Source organism: Oryctolagus cuniculus, chromosome 3 (genome assembly GCF_964237555.1).
Source record: "Oryctolagus cuniculus chromosome 3, mOryCun1.1, whole genome shotgun sequence".
In the NCBI taxonomy this organism is placed as follows: domain Eukaryota; kingdom Metazoa; phylum Chordata; class Mammalia; order Lagomorpha; family Leporidae; genus Oryctolagus; species Oryctolagus cuniculus.
The window spans coordinates 21,104,381-21,118,356 of NC_091434.1; the positions used below are offsets into that span (position 1 = coordinate 21,104,381).

General features: G+C 48.5%; 1 protein-coding gene across 1 annotated transcript in view; it reads right to left on the reverse strand.

Moving 5' to 3' along the window:
- Window positions 1-38: 38 nt before the first annotated feature.
- The window catches only part of ARPC2 (actin related protein 2/3 complex subunit 2), a 30,992-nt gene continuing 17,054 nt past the window's right edge, over window positions 39-13,976 (reverse strand). Inside the window, exons 6-11 of the mRNA XM_002712472.5 lie at window positions 11,439-11,625; window positions 10,621-10,714; window positions 4,673-4,799; window positions 3,239-3,339; window positions 2,993-3,093; window positions 39-503 (exon numbers count right to left, since the gene is read on the reverse strand). Of these exons, the coding sequence (XP_002712518.1) occupies window positions 479-503; window positions 2,993-3,093; window positions 3,239-3,339; window positions 4,673-4,799; window positions 10,621-10,714; window positions 11,439-11,625 (635 nt within the window). The 3' untranslated portion in view covers window positions 39-478. The remainder of the gene's footprint in view (window positions 504-2,992; window positions 3,094-3,238; window positions 3,340-4,672; window positions 4,800-10,620; window positions 10,715-11,438; window positions 11,626-13,976) is intronic.

Below are 13,976 nucleotides of genomic sequence, written 5' to 3' on the forward strand. Positions count from 1 at the left end.
CTTTTGGACTCAGTCCAGAAACCCAGCAAATTCTCACATAAGATAGAAAGATTTTCTTTATTAATGACCCCAACCGTATTTCTTTAGATACAGGAGTTTTGAACTCAAACACTTAGGAGAAAACAAGTTAAGATTGCATTATCCTGCAACTCATTACCAGTAACATATTGCAAAGCGGAAGAGCTTGGAAAAGAGGTTGAAGGGAGGGGAGTGAGGGAAGGAAGATAAAAGAAAAGGAATTAAGTTGATCAAGTGGAATTCTTTTTTTCCTTTTTTTTTTTTTTAATTCTTGGGAACTATGAAGTCCTTGCAAGCACAGCTCGTTTCTGCAGATTATTTTCCAAACGTGTACAAAATGGAACCAAAACAGAGAATCCCTTAAGAACCTGAAGAGGTGCAACATTAAAAGCTACGATTATCCAGTAGCAAGTGTTCCAGCCTTCAGTCGCCAGCCGCTTCCTCCTCCTGTTCCCAAGAGTTAGCGGGATGAAAACGTCTTCCCCCTTGAAAAGGAGAGTAAGAGTGAAGGCTGGTTTCCGGCTGACCTTTCCTTCCACTAGGGATGGGACCCCAATGACACTGAACAGGAGGTGGAAAGGGCTCGGTGCCTCAGGCAGAGGCCCTGGGGCCACAGGCGAGGCTGATCCGGCTTTCACAGACCAGCTTCACGGCCTCTTCCTGCTGACCAGATGCCCTGAGCACCAGGCCCCGTCTCCCAGAAGGAATGAACTGTATCAGTAAGACGGGAGAACCGCATGTCCATTCTGGATGGCGTGGGTGTCCCTGAGTTCCGACTGGACTGGGTTCAACCGTCTTCCTAGTATCTACCAGTCAGCTCGGGCTCCTCCTATGCAGCCTATACCTTTTAGGGCCCCCACAGAGCAGTTCCTGAACCTTCTACCACTGCAATCCTCACAAGCTCCAGGTGGAGGGAGCATTTAGTCTAGCAGTTGGGATGCTCACGTCCCGCACACTGCCTGGTTTGATTCCTGGGTTGACTTCTGCTTTCTGACAAAGCAGACTCTGAGAGGCAGCAGTGATGGCTCAGGTAGTTAGGTTCTTGTCACCCTGGGCAGGAGGAGACCTGGATTGTGCTCCAGCTGCTGGCTTAGCCTTGGCCCAACTCTGGCTGTTGTAGGCACCTGAGTGAGCCAGCAGACACACAGCAGCTCTCTCTGCAATACGTAATCAACACAAAGGTCAGCGGCCTTCTGTTGTCCACACTGGCCACACTGGCCCAGGGAACAGTTGCTGGTTTTCTAGGCTGCAGTTGTATCCCATTGCACCTCGTATTTCCGACGGAGGACCAGCTGGTTCCCAGAGCCAGGCTGGTAACTGGTAGCTATGGGTACTTATTAAAGCCGCCTGGAAGTGAGAGCTGAGAACTGAGGGGAATCAGAGCAAAAATAAGGGCGTGCCATTCTGCCTGCCCTGGAAGTCTCCCTTGCCCCCAAAGGAAACGCTTGGATTATGCTGCCCGCAGATGAAGAGCTTCCGAGGGTTCCACAGTGGGCAGAGCGCTGACGAGTGCTGACCTAGGCTTAGCTTCTGCTCCAGGGCCCTGGGTCTCCCAGTTTCACCGGGTCCATGCTCCTGCAGACTCCTCTTGTTCTGGTGTTGGAGTCCTAGCTTGTCTAGCCCGGGACCGACATCTATCCCCTGTAAGTAACATGATCTGACCTCCAGGGTGGGTGCCGCTGTTTGCCTCCCTCCTCCTCTTTCCTCTCTGGTTATACAGGCTGCCCAGGTCAAGTTTCCCCCAGGCTATACTGAGCTGTTGGTTCACCGCCTAGGCTCTCCCAGGCCCTGGAATCAGTATGAAAGTGGCTGCCTTCTACTCGAGGCCACCAAAATGGTGCCTAGCAAGAAAAGCACTCCCGTAGGAGCAGGCGGGGAAAGGGGACCTACACATGCCAGGCTGGAGAGAAGGTTCTGGAGGGGCAGCAGGAGTAGGCGGCCCAGGGCGCACCCCCTCGCCTCCCACCCTGGTCCCGGCTTTGGCCATGTTAGGAGATGCCAAGAAGCTGCGGAGGAGGAAGGAAGCTGCCGTGTGTCACATGGCGTGTGGACAGCTCCCTCGGCAGAGGCTCTATCTGCCGGCTGATTGCCGTTCCCAAGGCTCTGCGGGGCGGGCACAGAGCTAATACGGAGAAAGGCCTTCGCCTAAAGAAGTCACGATGACTCCACCTGCTGGGCACAAACGTCTCATGTTTCTGGGGCTGAAAACCCTGACCTACTGCTCAGGTACTCTGCCAGAGCCCTCTCTCCACCTTTCGAAAGGCAGTGGAAACGAGCCTGGTGGAAGAGGCTTCTGGGCCAGGAGAGAGGGCTTGGGCTGTGAGGGGTGCTTTGCTGATCACAAAAGCAAAATAACTTCCACGGGCACAAAAGCAAGGAGGTTTAAGTGCCACTACCGTAGATAAGGAGAGCAGGGCTGTGAATGTCACCACGAGGAGACCACGACATGGCCCTGTTCCCAGAGACTGACCCCTCTGGGCCGCTGGCCATGCTGGCCCCCTGCTTATACAGCCACACAGTTTACAGCTCTGCCTGTCCTGGGCAGCGCTCCTCGCGTCGCCCCTCCTCTCTGTGTTGATTACCTTCCGGCTGAGCAGCAGGCCAGGAAGAACACTCAGGGGCTGCTGTTCCAGGCCTACTGACTAAGGGACCGAAAGCAACTTCCTCCATTTCTCCAGGAAGACCACGAGGACAAGACTGATCTCTCCGCTCGGGCCTAAAGACAAGCTTTTCCTAGAAAAATGAAGCCTCTGTTGTTTTCCTGGCTGACTTTCTCACAGCGCAAAAAGAAGTGGAAACAAGGAAACCCATTCCGGCCAGCAATAGTGAAAACCTGACTCTCCCATCTCCAGTCTGTCCGGGAGCCGTAGCCTCCAGGTACCCACCACCCAGACACCAGCAGGACCAGGCCTCTGACACCCACTATTCACTTCTTGGTGAGCACAGGAGGGGGAGGTGGTCCTGCCCGACTCACGTGATTGTTTTCATTTCTTTCTTCTCAGCATCTGGGCGCGCACGGTTCAGCACCTTGAGGAAGTCAGACGTTTTTGCCCGCATACGTGTGTGAATATAGGCCTGGGAGCAAACACAACAGATACTGAAGCCCAGCCCTGTTCTGAACTGTGTAGCTAAGATTCTTGACTTCAAGGACAACTTCTGCTCTCTGCTCTGGCAGGCAAAGCCCTGGGTCACAGGAACTAAGCCCCTGGTGCCCCCTCACCTTAGAGCACTTGATGTGGTAGTGCAGGTAGTCCCGGAACGTGTGGATCAGGTTGATGGTGTTATCTCGGGCACTGGCGTTGGTGTGGCGAGGGAACAGCACTGGGGGGAGGGGTGACACACAGACAAGGCGTCAGGGTCAGGGTGGGGCCAAACAGTAGCCGCAAGTCAACTGCAGTGTTTCCCTGCTTAGCCACAATCTACCTGTTGCAGTACTCCCAGGCTCTGTCCAGGGCTTTTGCTTGACGCAAGAAGGGATAAGCAGCACAACCAGGGGAGGCACCAATGAGCACAGAGGGGCTCATGGGAGAGAAAAGGCCTGAGCCGCATGTTCATTTTGGGTCTAGATTCTGTGGTGCGTGTACTACAGTGTCTTCCCCGTCTGCCAGCCACCAGGGACGCTCACGGTTTACCCTAGGAGCCAGGGTCCTCACTGAAGTACAGAGAACAGATTCCAGAGGGTATCCCACACCAGGGAAGGAGGACGCAGGGCTTCTTGGCAGGCCAGCTGGTGCTCTGGCTGGTGCCGAGCAGGGCTGCCCACAGGCCCGTGCCGTCACAGCGCAGTCCTCCTCCCCTGTGGCCTCTGGAATGCTCTGCACCTCTGCCTCTGCTCACTGGTCTCACTAACAGCACGCGCCCGAGCCTGTGAGGTTCTGCTGAACTGAAAAGGAAGGCCTCCTAAGAAAGGGTGGCGCTCCTGTGTCACTCTGCCTGGCCAGCAGAAACCTGCATTTCAAAGAATCTGAGATGCAAATGGCGGGAAGTTTACCGCGACTTCCCGGACCAGAGAGAGAATGCTGCAAGTTACACCGCGACACACCACGAACTGCAAGATGCACCCCAACCTCAAAGATAAAACTATGGAATAAAACCCCAAAAGAGTAAAGATTAAACACAGCATCAAGTCACTCAATCCAACAGACATGCACCCCTGGAGCACTGAGGTGAATTAAGCACAGCTCCCCCAAGGGAGACATTTCTCTGGCATTAGGTGCCGAGTGGGAGTGAGCTGTTCTCCCCGGCTGTCAGCTCCAATGATCAGCTCACGAGGCCAAAGCAACCGGAGGAGAGGCTTGAGTCCCTGCTGCGGAGAAGTGGGACAGTGAATCATGGCTGGAGCTCGGGCTTACAAACCAAAAACCAAGAAATGCCAAGTGACAGAGAATTCTCATGCAGCTGCTCAGCAATGCTGACGTGGCACCACCCCAGCTCTCGACATCAGAGGTTACCCTTTTTCCCCTTGAGATTTAAAAACAGAGAAAGGAAGTGATTATCGTACGAAAGCAGGGCCCCATGACATGCTCCTGCAGCGGCAGCAATGGCACGGGACAAGTTGAAGTTGGCATGCCTGCTTCTGCCCACCATCCAACGCTAACCAAGGCTCTGCTCAGATCTAGCCATCCTGCAGGGTGAACTCATTAGAGCCGCTCACCGAAGGTGATGTAGCCGATGTTGTCGCCCACAGCGGCATCCGTGTCTTTCAGCTCCAGAGGAGGCTCCCTGTGGCTAAAGAGGACCTGGGGGGCTGTGTGACTGGCTCTGCGTCCTTCTTTGAACTCCTGCCAAGAGGAAAACAAAACAAAACAAAGACAGCAAGAAGTGAGGCTCATGTAAAATGAATGGCAACCTATGCGATGCGGTTTGTTTAAGGTGTGACCTTTAATGGTTCTTTGGACAAGCAACAGCTAAAAATGAGCCACACCAAACCAGAAATATGACAAGTGCTGGCTGGGATCAGTGCACTTCAGAATCAAAAGGGAGAGATTACCAAGTCACATCTTCAAATATGGTGGCAAGCATTGTTAATCCTTTTCCTTTTCTCTTATTTTGGACCAACACAGGTTAACAAATTCTAGGTGAGACCAAATAGACGACAAATTATAGAGCACTACTTTGATATATGTACTGTTGCTTTGTTTATTGGTGTCTTTTGATTTAATCTGAAAAGCAGCTACATGTTCCGGGACATCTTTGCACCACCAGGGTGACTGGCATGCAGGTTGTGGCTCAGGTCCGAGCGCCTTCCATCTGCGCACATGAGGCCCTTCCCCCGTTCCCCGCTGCTCCCCTCGCTCCCACCACCACTTCTTCCAGTTCCTCCAGTGCCATGCTTTCTCGCGCTGGGCCTCAGGCCCTTGCACAAAAAACTTCCTTCACTGAGGAATCTGAGACCCTGTTAACTGTTCAGAATTCGTCAATCAAAACTCTAGGAGTGAATTTAAGACCTTCCTGGGAGCAGAAGGGAGCCAGAGAAGCCAAGCTGTCTTGGTTTTCCAGAGGGAGACCGTGTGCCCTTAGAAATAAAGTCTGGTTTTCCATTCGGGTTCTATTCTATACAAGAGCTCATGACCCCTTATGAAATGTATCCTCAACCAACTACAGAACTGTGAGTGAGGATGTCAAAATATCATCTCCAAATGCAGCCTTTTCCATTCCTCTGCAAATAGACAGATGATACAAGGCGCTCCTCTTGCCACCCAGACTTGCAAGAACAGAACTAGATCTTCCAGCAATGTCAGTTCTATAACATGATTCAAATTTATCAAGTGGGCCTTCCAGAGGAAGGCACAAATGTGGAACGCAGGCATTTCCAAGGTCTCAGCTGAAGGAGTACTGCACACGTGCCCGTGCAGCCAATTTGCTCCTACTGCTGCTCAAATGTGCCACTTCTATTAACACCACCTTCCTCTAGCACTCGGGGGCCAGGGCTGCTCTGCTGAAATGCCATATCTTCTAGAAACGTCTACTCTGATACATTCCCATTCATTAGCGAATCTAGCTTCCTCACCAGGTTGAGTTCCTCAAGCAAAGAACCCTACTTTGCTCCCTTTCTATCCATTCTTCTGTCCTTCAAGCACATGGCTCGGGGGTGGGGGTGGAGAAAGCTTCTAGCTGACTCAGGATCACCACATGGTAAAGGGACAAGCAGTGACTATATTTCCATTTGCAGGCAGAAAGAATACACACTGATTAGTAAGCCCTTGTGAATTAGTGGTAAAGGAAAGAGACAGCACCCAGGACCTTCCTGTTTTAAATTCTTTTTTTCTTTTTTCTTTTCTTTTCTTTTTTTTTTTGACAGGCAGAGTGGACAGTGAGAGAGAGAGACAGAGAGAAAGGTCTTCCTTTGCCGTTGGTTCACCCTCCAATGGCCGCCGTGGCCGGCGTGCTGCGGCCGGCGCACCGCGCTGATCCGATGGCAGGAGCCAGGAGCCAGGTGCTTTTCCTGGTCTCCCATGGGGTGCAGGGCCCAAGCACCTGGGCCATCCTCCACTGCACTCCCTGGCCACAGCAGAGGGCTGGCCTGGAAGAGGGGAAACCGGGACAGAATCCGGCGCCCCGACCGGGACTAGAACCCGGTGTGCCGGCGCCGCTAGGCGGAGGATTAGCCTAGTGAGCCGCAGCGCCGGCCCTGTTTTAAATTCTGCATGGCCCAGAGCTAACACCACTAGGCTTCTGCTGTTTGGTGGAAGAAAAATGACCACAAATTGGCATAGGCTAGCTCCTTTTGAAAGACAATTTGATCCCCAAAGGAACAATATCTGGGGAGGAAGAGGGGAGTCAAGATTATCCTAAAAGGAGATTTCTGAAGCAGAGCTTCCAAAATGGCCTTTCTCTAGGAAGCATGTTTTACAAATAAAAAGAGGTCAGGAAGTCTTCTGCCCACTATCTGTTTTCCTCTTTAGCCTTAGCAGGTCACACAGAGCAAATACTTGTGTGCATTTTCACGTGTATGGCAGCACCTCCAGGGTCCAAGTCACAGGACAGCAGTGCATATCAGACTCAACAGCATGCTTCTGTTTGGGGCTCTTTATATAATCTGAAGTCTGCTTCTCTTCAGTGTACTCTCTTAAGCACTTAAATATGAAACTGGAAAAATATTAGGAAAACATAGGTAATTTCTTTTATAACCCTGGAGTATGAAGGGTTTTTTCTTTCTTTCTTTCTTTTTTTTTTTTTTTTTGACAGGCAGAGTGGACAGTGAGAGAGAGACAGAGAGAAAGGTCTTCCTTTGCCATTGGTTCACCCTCCAATGGCTGCCGCGGCCGGTGCACCGTGCTGATCCGATGGCAGGAGCCAGGTGCTTCTCCTGGTCTCCCATGGGGTGCAGGGCCCAAGCACTTGGGCCATCCTCCACTGCACTCCCTGGCCACAGCAGAGAGCTGGCCTGGAAGAGGGGCAACTGGGACAGAATCCGGCGCCCCGACCGGGACTAGAACCCGGTGTGCCGGTGCCGCAAGGCGGAGGATTAGCCCAGTGAGCTGCGACGCCAGCAGGAAGGGTTTTCTATGACTCAAAATCTAGGAGCCATAAAAAACAGATCAATCTAATTATATAAGAAACTTCTGCATGGGAAAACCCCTCACAAAACGCAGCACAGCAACTGGGAAAAATATTTGCAACTCTAATCACAGATGAAGGGCCAATCTCCTAAGTATATAAAGAAACAGAGGAAATCAATGACTCAATAGAAATATGGATAAAGGGCATAGAGACATGTCACAGGAAAACAAATGGCCTTCAGCATAAAAAAGATGTTCTGAGCTCACTCTTAGGAGGATGAAGATACCATTTCAGTAGCAACACAAACATATGACCACACACTCTCGCCCATGGCAGGTGGGAGAGAGAAAATGACAGCCCCCGGGGAAACGCTTGGCCACATCTACAACTGCAGACTCTGACTCCGTGTTCCCAGTTCAGGAAGATACTGTAGCCTGCACAACGACATCTTCAAACTGCCCAAGAGTCAGAATGCTTGTCCCTGAACACTAAGAAACCAGCGGTTTCCGCTTAACTGTTGTCAGTTACTTCATTACTGGCCTGACTTTAAGATCTAATACGAAAAGAGCCCTAGTTCATCTTACTCTAACCTTCAAAAGCATAACTCCACCAGACTTTCCCTGGTACTTGGCTGGTCTGCCACCAAGACAACACCTCAATGCCAACAGCAGGACACCCATGTGGGTGGAGAGTGGAAACTCTGTCTCTCCCCGAAATGCATCAAGTATCCTTCAGTGTGCCTGACAAGCGAAGAGACAGGCCCACTGCCGTCATCAGGGTGGACGTGCCCACTGGCAGGGGCAGCCCACAATGGCCTGGCAGGTAGTTTAGCATCCAGGAGGAATTTCAGTGTCCCCAGGTGGCGGGTTTCTCTGAAACGTTCATTGTCCTTCCTTCCAGAAAGGCTAAGATTCTAGGCCCAGGAAAACGCAGATAATTTAAACTGGGGAGAAAACCCAGCAGAACTCAGTTTTCTATGGTCATTTCAAACACACTGCCCCAGACTGTGAATTTGTAAGGGTGGCAGCGCAGCTGGTTTCCCAAGCCAGCCTCTTCACAATCCTAGACATCACACGACCTGCACAGCACAGGACAGTCACTAACTGGAGATACTGACAGTGCAAAGATGCTTTATCCTGCCTATTAGGTAAGTGCCCTGCCACATGTATCTTAAGAGGGGAGTGTAAATTCACACACAGAAAAAGAATATACAAAATCCTCCCAAGGAACAAATCTGCTGTAAACTCCTAGATAAGGGCTTTTTAAAGTATAAAAGTAAATTAAGATGTTTCCTGGAATAAAATGGAACAAGACTCGTAAAAACCAGCCAAGTCTAAATATATACTTTGTAACTTTTAAAATTAGTTCTTGAATCTGGATTTAGCCCAATTTCTGAGCTACTGCATTTAATTCCCTTGTCAATTCTGCATAAAAATACATGAAGTGTCTGTCTAGAGGCTTGCTTCTAGGACTCAAGATACATGTGTACAGTTAATGCACATACCACACTTCCATGAAGTAGAGTACTATCAGATGCTGATAAGTCAGTATTTCAATTTTTCTGCCCAGGAGCTCCCAAACTCGAATTTCTGATTAATAAGCCAAAATAGAAAGTCACTGGAGATGGATCAAACTGAGGAGATCCTGTTTGAAGATATCCCTAGCCACTTAGAAGGCTACACATAAAGTATCCTCACTATATTAGGCTTAGCTTTCTTTCAACTCGATTTGGCAAAAAAGTTTGTCTCAGAATTTTAAAATCTCACTTCCCTGCCAAGGAAAAGAAATGAATATATTTAAGATAAAAAAAAATGTAATCACTGTACTAGATTTTGAATGCTATCCCATCCCAGCAGAAACCAGCCTGGTTATCATCAGCCCAGTGAGCTCAAGTCCTAGAGCCAGCAACTGGCTAACAGACATGACAAAGCCACCAATGGGTCTATGACTTGAGTGCGACAAATCCAATTATAAAATGTCTTGCTAAACTCTTTTTTTTTAAATAAAACTTTCCTATACTTTTGACTTCTTAAAATTTATTATTTCATTTGAAAGAGAAAAACACACTGGTTTACTTCCCAAACGCCTGCAATGGCCAGCACTGGGACAGGTAGAAGCCAGGATCCTGGGACTCAAGCCAGGTCTCCCATGTGGAGCCATCATTGCCACCCCTAGGTTGTGCAACAGCAGGAAGCCAGAATTGGAAGTGGAGCCAGGACCTGAACCCACACACTCCAATATGAGACGTGGGTGACCCAAGTGGCCTTTCTTTTTTTTTTTTTTAAGAGATTTATTTATTTGAAAGAGAGAGCAAGAGAGAGAAACTTCCATCTGCTGGATCTGCTGGGTCACTCCCCAGGTGGCTGCAATGGCCAAGACTGAGCCAGGCTGAAGCCAGGAAGCCAGGTGTCTCCCATGTGAGTGCCACAGGCCTGGAGATTTGCACATTCTCTGCTGTTTTTCCCAGGCTATTAGCAGGGACCTAGATTGGAAGTGGAGCAGCCGGGACATAGACCAGCACCCACATGGAATGCTGGCATCATAGGCAGAAGCGTTACCCACTATGTCATTAGCCAGTCCCCCTAGTGGCATCTCAATCACTGCATCAAATGTCTGTCCAAGCTCACTTCTCTCTTAAGTAGGTTAGAATCTTCTGAAGGAGTTACTTTATGACTCATTCAAACTCTAGCCAAGTCTCCCTTTGTCAGTAATTTGATAATTCCACCTATTAATGTATTATCCATTACTCAGAGAATTTGCTATACACCATATTGAAGATTCTAGAACTGAATCAAACCAAGAGCAGACCTTACTAAAAAACAAGATAGGAAACTTGACCAAGCTTCAGATCAAAGACCCTATGGGAGGAAATATACTTACTATTCAGTATTAGCATTTTTAAGAGTAAACGTATCCTTTAGTCATATCCTGCAGAAGACCAGAATCACTAAGAAAAAATCCAACATTCAGTGGATCTGGTGTGGCTTGTTCACTAAATCAACAAGTTCCAACATCAACAGAGCTGCTGGTGTTCTTCCCATGCTTCTGATGTTTTCTAGTACAAAGGCATAAATTACCCACAAGATGTTCACTCCATACCTGCATGAACACCTTTCCAATGACCACGTCATCGTCATCCTTAAACACGGTGCTGAAGACTACGGTGACTCTGTCCTTTTTAGACTCAACATACCTAGGGGGAACGAAACCCGTGAGAGTATGTACAGAACCACAATGGGCTTTTGTCAGTAACTTGATCTGTAAGTGAAGAGGGTGCCCAAACTCATAGGTTTCTCAATTCACAGGACAAAAGCCATGCCAAGTGAGGCTCATATTCATGGCCAAGATAGTGCAATAGATGCACGTCTTAAGACAAACAGGAAATGGGAATTACCAGAAGTAGATTCTATTAATTGGTACAAATGACACGGAATCTAGAGTTAGTGATTTTACTTTTCATATACTATGAGACACAGTATGCAGATAATTTAAGAGTTGCAATAATACAGAAACCATGGCCACCCTGTACCTCCTGAGTATCTGGGTGATACTGTTGAAGAGGCTGGCATCCCATATGGGTGCTGGTTTGAGCCCTATTAAAAGGCATGCACTTTATGTATCTGAGAGGGAGAGAGATCTCATCTTTTTTGCTCACCCCTTGAATAACTGCCAGGGTTGAAGTCAGGGACTGGGAACGCCATACAGGTCTCTCATGTGGGTGGCAGGACCCAGTTACTTGGGTCTGTATTAGCAAGAAGCTGGAGCAGGAGCTTGGATGGGAAACCGAGCCCAAGTACTCCAATGTGTGCACCTCAACCCCCAGGGGAAATGCCTGTCCTTGACTAAGCCACATTTCTTTTAGCAAGTGCCACCCTGGTGACAGCCACAGCAAGGCTTCAGGGCCAAGCTATACTCACATGGTCTCATCATCCCTATAATGGATAACTGCCCTGTTCTCGCCTTCTTTTCCTTCTTCTTGGAACTGGAAGTATTTCTCAAAGACAGAGGCAAAACAGTTCCGCTTCAACATGCCAGCTTGATGTACAATGGAATCCTTGGATGCAGGCAGATTCTCAAGGTCATATAGCAAAGAGACATTATATCCTAGAACAGGAGAAAAGATGAATAAGGGAACAGTTATGCTAAAAAGAAAAGCTTACTGATCTCTCCCAAGTAAGCAGGCTAGAGGCATCTTAAACCGTTCGGGTTCTAATGGCATTTTACTTTGTCTCAGAGCCTGCATTTTTAACCCAGGTAGAACACTGTCCATTTCTACCTACCTCATAGGATACAATGAGGTGAAATAACACCCACAAACATTCTCAAGTACCCTGGTACATCACCTCTAGCTATAAAATGAGTCACGTCTTTTCTCTTAGGTTAGTGCCAACGTGGTCAGCAGCAGGGAGGGTAGAAAAACCTAAATATCTATGCATATATGTGAGTATATCTTTCCAACCGGCTTTTATTTGTAGACAATGCAACTTTTTCAAGAACATTTAAAAAAAAGATTTATTTATTTTGAAAGGCAGAGTTATATAGAGAGAAGCGGAGAGGTCTTCCATCCACCAGTCCACTCACCAAAATGGCCACAATGGCCGGGGCTGGGCCAGGCAGAAGCCAGGAGCCTCTTCCAGGTCTACCACATGGGAGCAGGGCCCCAAGGATTTGGTCATCTTCTGCTGCTTTCTTAGAGCACATTGGAAGTGGAGCTGTCAGGACTTGAGCTGGCACTCATACGGGATGCTGGTGCTGCAAGCAGTGGCTTAACCCACTGTGCCACAGTGCCAGCCCCAAGGACTTTTTTTTCGTAAAACATTTTACTTCATTTAATCTCTACAATAATTCTTTGAAGAAGGTAAGCCAGATAAGGTTATTCTCATTACAGAGAGAAAAAGAGGTTCAATAATGTGGCATGAAATACAGGTGTGGCCCACTCTACTATGAACTAAACAGAAGTGAGTCCAAATTGTGACCCTGGAAAACTGCCCAACCTCTGTAATTCCCTCTTCTATTACAAAAGGTGGGGGGAGTGGTGGTGTGGTGGCCTAGTGGGTAAAGCTGCCCCTGTGGTGCTGGCATCCCATATGGGCACCGGTTCCAGTTCTGGCTGCTCCACTTCCGATCCAGCTCTCTGCTATAGCTTGGGAAAGCAGAAGATGGCTCAAGTGCTTGGGCCCCTGTACCGGCATGGGAGACCCGGAAGAAGCTCCTGGCTGCTGTCTTCGGATCAGCATGGCTCCAGTTGGGTAGATGGGAGGCTGTTGCAAGCATGATCAGAATATACCAAGTGCCTAGAACACTTGGGCCACTGACACAAGACCTGGGGCTGGAATACCTGATTCTAAAATCAAATAATTAGTAAATACCAAAGAACTGATGGAGTAATTTTACCAGAAATGTGTGGCTCTCACACTTTCAAACACTTCAAACCTTTATACCATATTATTATTTTTTTAAAATTTATTTGACAGATAGAGTTAGACAGTGAGAGAGACAGAGAAAAAGGTTTTCCTTCCATCGGTTCACCCCCCCAAATGGCTGCTACAGCCGGAACTACGCCGATGCGAAGCCAGGAGCCAGGTGCTTCCTCCTGGTCTCCCATGTGGGTGCAGAGGCCCAAGCACTTGGGCCATCCTCCACTGCACTCCTGGGCCACAGCAGAGAGCTGGACTGGAAGAGGAGCAACCGGGACTGGAACCCGGTGCCCATATAGGATGCTGGCACCACAGGCGGAGGATTAACCAAGTGAGCCAAGGCGCCGGCCCCACCATATTACTATTTTATTTTTTTCCCAATACATTCCTGAGGCCTGTGTTTTTTGTTGATGTACCCTTTTTGAGAGCATAGGCTTCTAAATCCTTGTTGTAAACAATGCTTACCGATTTTCTGACACCCTAATATTATTAATATAAATCACCACTCCATTTTAGGTACCTGAAAACATGATGTGCAAACAGACTATCAGAAGGTTAGATTAAAAAATAAAATTTAGACTCAAGGTTTGTTAATTTTTTTAAAAAAAGATTTATTTATTTGAAGGGCAGAGTTACAGAGAGATCTTCCATCTGCTGGTTCATGGCTGCAAAAGCCAGTGCTGGGCCAGGCTGAAGCCAGGAACTTCATCCAGGTCTCCCATGTGGGTGCAGGGGCCCAAGGACTTGGGCCATCTTCTGCTGCTTCCCCAGGCACATTAGCAGGGAGCTGGATCAGAAGTGGAGCATCCAGGACTTGAAACGGTGACATATGGAATGCTGGCATCGCAGGTGGCATAGCTTAACCTGCTATGCCACAATACTGGCCTCAAGGTTTGCTAATTATAAGAAGCCAAATAAAACTTTGGCTAAAGTTAGAATTCTAAAGTGATCTTGAGGACAGAGGAGAGTGAAAATCCAGATCTGTTGAGTTTGCCAAATCTATCTAGATAAACCAATTAATGGAGAGGCTATTTTCAC